General features: G+C 42.9%; 1 protein-coding gene across 1 annotated transcript in view; it reads right to left on the reverse strand.

Annotated features, from left to right (window-relative positions):
- Positions 1–461: 461 nt before the first annotated feature.
- ube2o (ubiquitin-conjugating enzyme E2O) overlaps positions 462–12,656 on the reverse strand; it is a 36,285-nt gene continuing 24,090 nt past the window's right edge. Inside the window, exons 11-23 of the mRNA XM_018665015.2 lie at positions 11,796–11,951; positions 10,485–10,639; positions 10,047–10,159; positions 9,756–9,884; positions 9,157–9,246; positions 8,749–9,073; positions 7,682–8,049; positions 7,388–7,568; positions 6,786–6,922; positions 5,670–5,873; positions 5,338–5,395; positions 3,985–4,816; positions 462–3,592 (exon numbers count right to left, since the gene is read on the reverse strand). Coding sequence (XP_018520531.1) covers positions 3,565–3,592; positions 3,985–4,816; positions 5,338–5,395; positions 5,670–5,873; positions 6,786–6,922; positions 7,388–7,568; positions 7,682–8,049; positions 8,749–9,073; positions 9,157–9,246; positions 9,756–9,884; positions 10,047–10,159; positions 10,485–10,639; positions 11,796–11,951 — 2,776 coding nt within the window. The 3' untranslated portion in view covers positions 462–3,564. The remainder of the gene's footprint in view (positions 3,593–3,984; positions 4,817–5,337; positions 5,396–5,669; positions 5,874–6,785; positions 6,923–7,387; positions 7,569–7,681; positions 8,050–8,748; positions 9,074–9,156; positions 9,247–9,755; positions 9,885–10,046; positions 10,160–10,484; positions 10,640–11,795; positions 11,952–12,656) is intronic.

The following is a 12,656-nucleotide window of genomic DNA, read 5'->3' on the forward strand; positions in this document are numbered from 1 at the left end:
TTCAAGACCTTTAGTACAAGCACAGTACTTTCAGATAAAGATATAAACATTTCATGATAGGGTGATTTTCCTAGAAATAGTTGGAGACTAGTGATTTTTTTTGGTATGTTACTCAAAAGGGGAGAAAATTGTGTATTTGTTGGGGACTATTTTCAGCTGCAGATTTATATGCATTTTACACTGTAGTGAGGACTTCCAGAAGGAGTACAGTGTGTGTGGGATTTAGTCAAAATCAACTACAGTGCCAGGTTCATTGTAATGAAAGGACCCCCACCACACATTGGCTACACAGATAATATTTGTCAGTAGGATTGATTCATTGTTGGGTCTAGTGTTTTCATGTGATCTGTTGACAAAACTAGAAAAAAGAATAAAATACAGAATACCACCAGCTTATAAGAAAAGCCGCTGTCTACACAACCACCAACTGAGATCCAAATAAATAAATAAAAAAGCCAGAGTTTCTATGGTACTGCTTGCAAACTTTAATACATCACTATACAGTTGTCTGAACTCAACAAAATGAAACCATTAAAAAATGAAAAATCATAAGTACAATACACACTCAGCATTTTGTACAGATATGCCCCAAGCATCCACGTGACTTGTTAGAACTCAAGTTTGTGTTAAATATATACTGTATGTATTTATATATTTCAATATAGTCATGACATCTGTACAGAGGGAATCAGGCTACAAATCATAACTTTATTAGTCATTTTTTAAATATATCAATAACAGGCCACTGTGGAAATGTAGACATCGTACAGTCAAGTCTTGTGTGTAGCCCATTCAAAAGGCTTAAAGCAACATGTTACATGCTTTGGCTGTAAAACAAACTTCTCGCAGTAATAATAATGATAATAATAATAATAATGGTTTAAATCTGAATAATATACACACATACACAGAAAATTGTACATAGCATCATGTGCTTGATATCCTGCTGGATTTTTGCTTTGAGATCTAGCGAGATAACTTCACATTTTCTGTTTCTGCGACTGTTGACAAATGACAAAGAGGGCGAAGGATTGAGCAATAATGTCGCCTCTGAATTCTCGGCGGAGCTGTGCATTTTTTTCAAAAACACCGTAAACACGGCTTTGAGTTTTTACACGTTCAGGCTGATCACCGGCCACTGAAAACACACTCCTCCTCTAAGAACTGTGAAGGCGACATTTTACAAACAGCAGCATGTGTGCAGGGGAGAAAAAAGAGAAAGTAAAGCAAACAAGGCTACATGCTACAGCTACAGCAGCCAGTGGAGAGGACAACACATCCTCCCTCTGTAGCATTAAAGGCAGCGAAACAATGACGATGGTGAAGTAACATTGAGGAAGAGAACAAACTGTCATGAATGCCTGATTGCCACATCTGATACAGGAATACCAGTTTTAAGAGTAGAAAGGAGAAAAAAATGGAAGACAAAGCAAAACATAATTACCCTCATTAATTACCTCTTTTTTTCATCAAATGTTTTTTTCTTTTTTTTTGTTTTAAAACGCAGCAAGTCTTGGCTCATGGTTTTTATCCTCTCCCATCACTCATAGTTTCACAACGGCACAGTGTGCCCTCTCATTCAGAAACACTCTTCAGCATCAAGGTTCTTTGTTCAAGTAAAATACCAGACAGCCAAGGCTCTCTTGTTTATTTCACAGATTATAGCAAGCACAAGGGGTTTTGTCTGACCTGTATTATAATATTAATAATAATAATAATGATAATAACAATAAGAATTTTAATATGTTGAAAGAAAAAAAACAAAAGAACATGATGTTAGAGGTGGGATTATTTAAATAGATGTAAACAAAGACTGTTCTGATTTCCCCAGGAAGCACGATTGGACCCAAAGGTGAGTTTTGCTTTGTTTCACAGTAAATTACAGCACAATCTGTGGCTAAGCAATAAAACCCTTGTTTTTTTCCATCCAGATCTAAAGTATGCAATATAGAGAGAGGAAAGAAGTTCGCAGACAACAGTTGGATGAGCTAAAGTTTTGCCTGCGTGCTGTAATTTGCGTAATATTCTCTCGTCTGTGGGGGCAGCAGTTGCCTTCGTGGGATAAGACGTCAGGAAAACATGGAGTAACAGAAAATAATAATCAAGCAGATTAATCATAATATCAATAAACCTTAAGCATCACACTTACTGTGGCTTGTATTCTGATGTTGTTAAACTCTGCACGTGCAATTTGGAGAGGAAAATCAGAATACAGCGATGGCCGCAGTGTGACAGACTCATGTTTAAGAACTGATAAAAGCTGATCAGAGATCTGCACTTTTAAAGGAGGAAAACACTGTAACACGGTTTTTAGTGGTTTTTTGTGTGTGTCTAGATCTGTGTTGGTTAATGTCTAAAGCATGACACAAGCAGCTCTGTACACAATGGTCTGAGATCATTAAGAACAATTCAAGTAAGGCAACATGTTGACATGAGATGACGGAATGGATGCTGTATGCTTTTTTTCTCCATTTATTCTTTAAATTGTGTCATTTGCAGTGATGTGGGTTCACCTCCGTCACAGAAAAGCGGAGCATTGTGGGTAAAAGCTCCACTTTTAAACACAGTTCAGCCTCTGTGAGCGTAACACACCTTAAACACACTGAAACACCGAAGCACAAGTTCCATTTTAGTGATGGCCTTTTCTAAATTCTACAGAAAGTGAATGGAACTTTTGTATGTAGAGGCGGCAGCTGTGTTAAGCTTCGACTAGAGCGCAAACTCCTTCACATACAGCCACCTAAATCTGTCATCCTGTGCCTGGCTGGCTTCTCTACCAAACGGCTACAGCAGTCTGACCCTCCAGAGGTGATTGGTATGTAAACTTTGTCACTCGATGTTCGCTGCATGGTTCAGTGCGAGTGATTGGCGAAGGAAAATACCAGCGAGTATAGTAGACGAAGTGGTGAAGCTGTCGTGGTTGGCAGTTTTACTGACATTCAGTAAGTTCTACTTGAATATTTATGTGTGCGTTTATGTGCGTTGTGTGTTTGTGAATAGAGAGAAATTTTGGCAGAAAGCGTACAACCAGTGACTTCTACTTAAAAAAAGAATCCTCCTGGTCAGTGTATTTATACGTCACCTCTCCTGGACCAGATTGTCCATTCGTTTGTTGTAGTGCAGGATGTTACAGCGATAATATCAGTAGTGCTACAGACAGCCGCAGTTAGCCCAGCAGCCAGGAGAGCTGGGATTTGCACTTTTTCAGTGGAATCCAGCCAATCACCAGTCTGCTTAACATTTTTCAGGCTGATTGAGATGGCAGAGTGGTTATCCAGCAAGTCCCCACCCATGTGGTGGAAGTTTGCTGGAGGCGAAGTGGGGTGGGGGGGTGGAAGAGGGTTCATGGCACTGATTTTTCATCTCATTCAGTCCGTTTCTGCATCCACACCACTGCCACTGAAGTCAAAGCCCTGCTGAGGCCAAGAAGAAAACTTTGACTGCCTCTGGTAAAAGCTCCGTGTTTTTACCTGCGTCCGTGTGAAGATGAGGGTTTCTATGTGACGGAGGGAGCTCCCGTAGGTTTGTGTAACTGGGTGAGCGTGTGTGAGCTCCACCCACTCTTTATCCATCACACTCATCAGCAGGGTCACTGAAGGAAAACAAAGACATGATCAAGTTGCATCCAAACCAGAACTTGCTCATTCTCCTGATCAATGACGCTGTTCTCTCGCAGTTGTGGTTTGATCCGAGGGGGATTATGGGGGGAGGGAAAAAGGAAGGCAGAATGTCGTGGACTTTGGGGCAGCAGGAGCGGTACAGACTTAGAAATGGAGGTAAAGGACAGAAATGCGGACAGTGCTGGGGGCACAGTGCAGCTCTGGACACGAGTACAGAAGATTGGAAATTGTAGGCGCCCCCCCTCCCCAGACAAGTAATGGATCCTCCTCTACAGCTTGAGGCAGATGAAAAGGTAGAAGAGAAGGAAGGAAAGAGCAGGAAGCAGTGCAGAGGAGTGTCGGGGAACGGTGAGGAGGCACTTACTTGTCCTCTGTGTGCTCAGGGATGCTAGCGGCGGCCAGCGCGGCTCGGTACTGCAGCAGCACACCTCGGACGCTCTTCACAAACCCCTTAGAGAGCGGGAAGAGCGGAAAGCCGATGTCTGGGTAGCCGCTGCCCTCCGGGAGGAAACTCCTGTAGCTCTTTCTCCGTTTCTTTGGTCGCACCGCTGGCTGGCTTCCTGTGGAGCCCGGCCCTCCTCCGCCTACCGTGGCAGAACCTGATTCTGAAGTGCTGCCGCGGACCACAGAGCCAGGGATTGTGGATCCAGCCCTGTCACCCAGAGAGGTGTTGCCCTGGCTGCTGTCAAAGTCTGAGTTCTGGCTCAGCTCCTGCTGAGAGGCCGCTGTAGTAGAGGGACTAAGCCCTGAATCCTCCAGCTCCTCCTCCATAATACTGGTAACTCCTGCTCCTGTGACCCCCTCCTCCCCAGGCTTGCTGGGGCTGCTGTGGGCTACCGCCACGGGGCCCGCTCCCAAAGGCAGCTGCTCGTCCAGAGGCTCCACTGATGAAGGTCGGTCTTTCGAGTGTGAAGCCCTGCAGGACATGTGCGCTGTCTGGCCCCTCTCTGCAGCGTCGTTCAGCTCGAGCCACGCCTCCAGGCGGTGCACAAGCCGCCAGCCATTAGAGACAAAGTGCTCCTGGATCTCCTGTTTGAAGACCTCCACGGGGTTCTGGAGAAGCTGCGTCATAGACTGGACCATTTTGATCAGGGCCATCTCATTGTAACAGCGGCTGTTCTCGTATCCTTCCTGAAGGCCTCGGTCACTGTCGAAACCTGCCTCGTTATAGTAAGGCTCATTGACAAGGATAAGGCCTGCAGAAAAAACACACGTTTATGTAAAAATATAAGATCAAGACATGGAGGTTAATGTGTCAAAAAGGCTTTTCACACACAGCTCAAAGGTGGTAAGACTTGGATCCTGTCTCTGCCATGTGAGATGAATGATGAATGAAGCCAATTCAAAATAAATCAACAAACAGCACCGGAAGTTTGAGAGTGCTTATTTCACTGTGTGATGGTGGTTGCTTTGACCAAAATGCCGTCAGGAATACTGCACTCACTGTGTGGTTAAAGGCACATTTTATCGGTGTTAACTCTGAGACAGTGAAAAGTGAATTAAATTCTGGATTCAATTTGTCTGGCAGGCCAGATTGCAGATAAGTTTAATGGAAGTGGTGTGATGTCTGTGCGTGAGGCAGATATATTTGGTTGAATGACTGTGTGCGACACTGCACTTGGAGCCCTTCTGAGCAAATGAACACATGAATAAAACATTAATGTGCTGCAGATAAGAGAAGATGTGGGTGTGTGTGTGTGTGTGTGTGTGTGCTAACCTTGTATGGAGATGAGGACTTGCAGCAGACTGGACTTGCTGGTCCACCTCTCAGTGCCCTGTGAATCACATCACCACAACTTCATGAGAAAAGCACAGGTACGAGTAAAAACAAAAAAAAAAAAAAAAACAAACAAACAAAAAAAAAGGTGACAGCTTCTGTACATTCTGTAGGAAGTGAAGTTATTTGCAACCTCAGCAGGCTTTGAAAACTGCACTGGATTACAAAAGCTTCATTTTTTTTTACTGCACTTTAACCTGCACTGTACAACTACAGGTTGTTGCTGTATCTGTCTCAAGTCACTCGCTTAAGTTGTTTAACTCAGCACCCACCTTGCCAATCCAGGTGCCCAGCAGACTGACGCAGACTTTGCCGTTGTCGTAGAGGTTGGGATTGAGGCGGCCGCTGCACTGCGACAGGTAGCGGAACAGCGGCGGCACAGCTGGGTAGATGTTGGGCAGCTGGATGTCAAACAGGAACAGACCGTCCTCGTAGGGCGTGCGAGTCGGCCCTTTGATCAGAGCTGAGAGCAGGTCCTGTGTCGGAGAAAGCAAAGAAACTTACGACACGATATTTAAGGTATGACGTCAGCGTAAGGTAAAGTAGGTATTTGATGTGCACCACTGAGGTTAATGTTGGAGAATATGCCGAGATACAAGAATAAAACTTTACAGTCAAATACTGTTAACCTTTAGCTTTACTTTTTACACATCACTATAAAAATTACAGTCTCTGGTTGAACTAGTAGAAGATCCCTGCTGCGTTTTGACATTCTGGGATCCTACAACTTTTGTTCTCCTTCTTGTTGCTGCCGTTGACCCAGAAAAAACAAAGCACATATGGACTCACAAAGGGTCAATAAGATCTTTGAGCCTGTGAAATAATGTTTAGAAATAATTTCAATGTGTGGCTGTGTATCACCCTCATCTGTGGAAAAAATACTGCATGAGAAATTTTTATATATTATATATTTAATATTTAATTTCATTTAGTTTGAATTTTGTAATCACTTGTGAAATCAGAGCCAAAATGGTTGTAAATGTGTATGTGGAACCTCAATGTTTACATAATTTGTACAGAATTTATTTTCTACACATCTCTAGCCTTGAACTGCTCGTGCAGACATTTTTCACATATTTACAGTGGATGATACAAAACCACAAGGTTTTTTGAACATAAGTTCATCGTCTGAAAATCGATAATTACCCTTATTAGAGCCCCTAATATTAGTCTTTAACAATAATCACAGTAAATTCTGATGAGACAAATAATGTTGAGTTGATTATAAATTCTGGATCCTTACTTTTATGCCTTTAAGTGAATCTGCAGATTTTCCAGGGATATATCAAGACTACCAATCAGTGCTGGTGTGTGTTTTTACAGGATAATAATACTAATCTTTAGGTACATGCCTCTTATTGCCATGATATTTATGACCAGAAACCCACCATGCGATCTTCAAATGTTTTGACCATGATGCCGTCTGGCAGTGACGTTGCTAGCAGAGCCATTTCCTTCCTCACTGTGCTGAAGAACTTCTTTGCCTCTGCTGGCTGAAACTCCATTTTCTTGAATGAGTGAGTGTCTGTGACAAAGAGAGATGACAAATGGCGACTGAACGACAATACAGAAAGAAACTGAAATGTACAAATACATCTAGCTTGTGTGGGCAGGGAATTCATGAAGCTAAAAGACATCAAAACATCAAGTATGATTACAGAATGGAAATGGGAGGCAGCTACTGTCACTCAGAGAAATGGGGAAATGTGGGGTCTTTCTGTGTGGAGCCTGAGTGCACATAAGACATGTCTGCTTGCTGTAAGTCTAGCTCCAATGACAGATGCATTTTAATGACACATTATCATGTCTGTGCTCACAGCTCTGCAGCAAGTCTTAGATTCATATCAGCTCATGCAACACAGAACAGAAACCAAATGAGACAAAGATTCAAAGATGGAGAGAAGATGTACAGGAAGATGAAGAAAGAAAAAGAAGGACAGAATAGAAGCAGGAACAGAAGCAAACGAGGAATTAAATCCTCATCTCTCACCTGGTGCCCACTCCAGCACAGAGAACACCTCTCCCTTGGCACTGGTGAAAGTGACGCCAGGCTTGCCGCCACTCTGCTGGCACAGTACCGGTGTGTCGCTGAGAAACTCGCTGGGCCACTCTTGTCCACCGACTGGAGTCTGGGGCTCCTGCTGGGGCTTTTCCTCTCCAGCTCTCTCCACCTGAACAGTAACACACCAGCAGGAAATGTCACAATGTTGCACTTATTTACTTGAATGACACTAGAGAATGAATCAACTCTGTCACATTGAAGGTGGATCCTTTTAACACCAACCTCTGTCCCTGCTCCTGCACTCCCCCCTGCCTCCACCACAGCCTCCATCTTCTCCTCCTCCACGATGGCCACGTTATCCAGCGTCTTTCTCAGGTTCTCCTGCAGCTTCTTGATGTCATCTAGGAAGCGTTTCTCCTTGGTGGGTTTCTCAGGGGCTGTGGGCGTCACTGAGCTCGCTACGTTAGCGGTGGAGGCTGGTTCGGCGGAGGTCGGAGAGGTCGGAGAGCCGCCAGTCCACAGCTGCTCCACGGTCATGTTCTTCAGGCTCTCCAGGATCTTCAAGGCCTCTTTCAACTCCCTAAAGCCCCGGGAGGCACCGTCTTTACAGGGCTTCTCCGCTCCATTGACTGCACCTCCAGGAGTGGTTCCTGAGGAGACAGATAACAAGTGTACAACAAATTACTGCAAGTATAAGACAGGACACACGTAGAATGTTTTCTGTGATGTGAAAGCCTCATTGAGAAACATTTGTCGAATTCAAGATCTCCTTCACTCAGTGTGTTCCTGTCGAGAAAACCTACAGTCAGCGGTATTTGTAAACCAATCTGAACAAGGAGAACAAAAAGAATAATAATAATAATAATAATGACAGCCAAGAATAACAAATCCAGGGATGGGGATATTCTTGTTATTTTGGTCCTATTTTCTTGAACAAACTGCCTAATGACCCTGAGATCTGTCAGAACTGCACTTATTCTGCAATGAAAAGCAAATTGAGAACATTTGTGTTTTCTCCACCTAAAGTTTCTTCACTGCCTGTGGGAGGATGTTTTTTCATGTTGGTACATTTTCTCGTATTTTTCTTGCATTATTTTTCTTGTACTGCATGCAATTTAATGCACTGCGGTTTCTTGCAATGGAATACTATATATAATTAAAACTCTGTAATGTTTTATTAACAATCTACAGTTTTAAGTGGGACATAAAAAGTTCTTAAGCTTGTGTCCTATACAGATTATCCCATGAGTGGCAACACAAGGTTCAAGGAGAATGATTTATGCTTTGCGCGGTGGAGTTGACACTATTCTCGTCCCAAAAATATAAATGTTATATGAAATGATCCCCACCTCCTCCAGTGACAGGACTCGCCACAGCCACAGATGCTTCTCCCTCCTCTCCAGGGACTCCTTTAGTGGGGCTGGTGACCCCAGCTTTGCTGCCCTCCTGTGGGGGGATGATGAAGGTCGCGGAGCCTGTGGGCGTGGGGGTTGGGGTCGCCGTGTCGGTGACATCCGCATTGTTGACGTGGCTGTCGTCCTCGGTGGTGAGGCCGTTATCCGTCTCCCAGCTGTCGCTCTCGTCCTCCCACTCCTCAGTGGACAGCACGCTGCTGGTCTCCTCCACGGAGTCGTAGTCCGTCTCCTCAATCTCAGACTCCACGTTGTAGAGGTGCTGCATGTGTGATTATTACAAGACTATCACCAACACTTCTAATGTCAAAATAACAATGAATTTCATTAAAGATAAATATTTACCTGGGGCAGGACGATAGTCATAGAATTGTCCGCCCACACCACCTCCACTTTGCTGCTCACATCCACCCTGGACACCTGGCCTACTGACGTCTGAGGGAGGGAAGGTGTAGAGAAACAACAATTATCCACAACCAAGAAAACATAACACAATGTTTGAGCCTATTACATGACAACCAGACCAAAAGAAACAAAGGCTGTGATGTTTATAACCCCACACTGTGATACTGCTGGATGAAAAGAACATACTGATCTGATCATATTAACTCTGATTCTGATAGTGATGATATTCTAAGCCTATCCTGGAGTAGGGCTAAAAATAATTAAAATGTTTAAATTAAAATCAAAGTATATCCTTATAAGAATAAGACTTTCATATTTTGGTATGAGGAAGGTGCAAGAGAATAAGAATCCTCCAAAAATCATAATGGATCAGAAATATCTATCACACTAACTTTCATGCCAATCTGGTCGGTATTTCATATCTATATCAAAGCAAAAATTACACAGGTTGCCTAAATACAGGAACACCTTCACTACACTGCATATGTAAGACAGACAACAGGGTTTTTTTTTTTTGTTTTTTTTTAAATTGTTGTCACCTCATTTTCGCAGTCGTTCTGTCCGTTCTCAGAGTTCCATATTCTGATGACGATGTCTGTGGTGCGGAAGTGGAAATCTGGGTGATCTGCGATGTCGTACACACTGACATCCTCCTCCAAACCGATAACCTGCATTAAAACAAAACCAGCCAGGTATCAAGACATAAAACTGATCATGGTTACTATGGTTACCACATATAATTCCCCTCTTTCCAACACACTCAACATCATCATCAAGTATTTTCACTGTCCTTAAATCACAGACACTGCTGTCTTGTGCCGCTGACTCACCTCCACGTCGTCACTCGTGGAGTTTAGTTTGATCCACTTGACGACACATGTTCTGCCCTTGTGATCACCAGACTGGATCACACCATACACTCCTGGGTCCTGGAGGGCTTGGGCTGAATTCAAAGATTTATCACAAAAAATGTATTTGTCTGGAGGAAAATGGAAACTGTATCTGGCTGTGACAGCCCAGCATTTAAATAAATCACTGTATTTTCATTCCAATTCACAGACACACACAAACTTGGCACAGTTTCAGCAAATGACCTAGATACTGTAGGTACTAGGTAGCAGAGTGGCCTATATAAAAAAAAAACCTTATCGCAGTCCACAGGGACAGAAATCTGACACATGCTGTGTCTTCACAAGTCTGAAAAAAAGTCAAAGGGAACAACAAAATTCATCACTATAAAAATATTCAATTCAATTAATCTTCCTTACGTCGTTTGTCTACTACAAAGTCCCCGGGACAAAACTCGTGGCTGTCGAGGTGCTGGATGGGGATGAGGTCGTTTGATCGGATTCCCTTGTCCACCCGCCCGTCCTTCCACATCACGTCAGCCGTGGTCTTTGTGGATACAACTTCCACTGCCACCCTGCATGAAAACACCCACACAGATATATTAGATACATATTGCTAGAGCAAAAAAAGGTTTCAGTTTATATGGTTTGGTGGCTCAGATGTAAATGTGAGCAATTTAAAAACTCTGCTTTGCCTTTTATCAAATTTCCTACAATGTAGGACAATAAAGTGAATCTTGAATATTAAAGACCGTTTCTCATTTGTGGTCACCCATTGTTCATTCATCACAAAAAGAAAACTGCAACAGGATGTTCCTGCTACTATCTGTCCCCTCTTCTTATCTACTGCACCATTTATCTTCACCCAACCACTCTCTCCTCCTGGCATGTTGGAACCTCAATCTTCCCTCTCATTCTTTCTCAATCCTTCCTGTCATCATTTTATCCTGCCCCACTGCCATCCAGCTCTTTGACTCGCTTATTCCTTTGCCTCAGTAAGCAAACTGTCTGCAGGGACACTGATCAAACCAATAGCAAAAATGGAACTGCAAAGAAATGTATTTTCATTTATTAACAGTGTGCATCAAATAGGGGATATCTGATGTTGTCATGTTTGCCTTGAAAAATACCATCGTTATGTCTGTTTCCATCTTGATTAATAGTAGTAGACTATGAAAACACAGAGACAACAAGTACAGGAGTGTTATTGTGTTATACGTAACATTCATAACCAGATCGTAATATTGCCATACTTAAGGTAATGTCAGTGTCATCTCCCTGCATCAGAAAAATGCTGGTCAAGCTCCAGTGTCACTGTGACACGATCAAGAGCAGTTTGACAAACAAGAGAGAGCTTGGACAAACAGACAGACATCGGGAGAGGTCACTTAATGCATGGGAAACACCATCATCAAACCCATGAGCCTTATAGATTTGCAAAATGTCAAAACACTTGAGTTGTTCTCCAGACATAAAGCAGACATTGAATCAATCGCTGCTCACCTGTTGAGAACAGTAGTCACAACAGTGGTCTGATCAGTTGCTACATAAAGAGAAGGTGCCAACAGACACAAATACAGTCGACCAGCAGAAGATTATTGTATGAAAAGGTTATTGTATGAATGGATACAGAAAGCCTCAAAGAACAAAACATGTGACAATAATGGACTAAAGCAAAGAAAAGGGAAGGAAATATCTTATGCTGGTGTCTCCCCCCGGCTGTTAACTCACCGGTCTCCAGGCTTGAACTCGCGGGAGAACTTGGTCCTCTTCTTCTTGTGCTTCCTCTTCAGGTTGCGGATGGAGAGTGGGATGCTCTTCTTCCGGTTTGTTCCCAGACCGCCGCTCTGAGAGGAGGCTGTGGAGCTCGCCGATGACGTCAGAGAGCTGTAACCAGAGTTACAGTCACAGCTTAATTAACACACACAGTATGTGTCTCATGCTGCAGGTTAACAATTATTAAAATTAGAGTTTATTTTTTGTGTCATCGTACAGCAACTGACATTTATTTTTATTTATTTTATTTCTTGAGTAATTGATTAATCATCTTCAAATTACAAACTTTGTCCATAATCAAATAATGTTCAGTTTGTAATCATAAAGACCAAGACAGCAAACATTTACCTTTGAGAAGCTGAAACAAGAAACATTTCAGCATTTTTGATGAAAAATATGACCTTAAAAAGTTGAGAAGTCTTTTCAGTGATTGCTGGTTAATTTTCTGTAGATCATCTCATTAACTTACAAGTTTTAATTTACAGAATGGCAGAAGTAAACTGGACTCAGTGTTGGTCTAGCGGCACTGGTGTATATTTCAGGAAACTAGTCTGGATGCATCACCAAACAATGAAGCCATGCAGGAGGTACCGTAAACAACATGAACAACTTTAAAATATAATGAAATCTGGTGCAGTAGCCCTGCAGTAAATACTACACTTACAAAGCTTTTAAAGTTGACATTTTGTTGAGGCCACGTCAGAGAGATGATGGTTCAGCTCTGTCGTCCACTTTTTTATGCTGAACAGGCTCAAACTGTAACTTTTAGAAATGACTGCGAGGCTCTCAGCCAAGCATCAGCCTTCCGATTGTGCC

This window comes from Lates calcarifer, linkage group LG5 (genome assembly GCF_001640805.2).
Source record: "Lates calcarifer isolate ASB-BC8 linkage group LG5, TLL_Latcal_v3, whole genome shotgun sequence".
In the NCBI taxonomy this organism is placed as follows: Eukaryota; Metazoa; Chordata; class Actinopteri; family Centropomidae; genus Lates; species Lates calcarifer.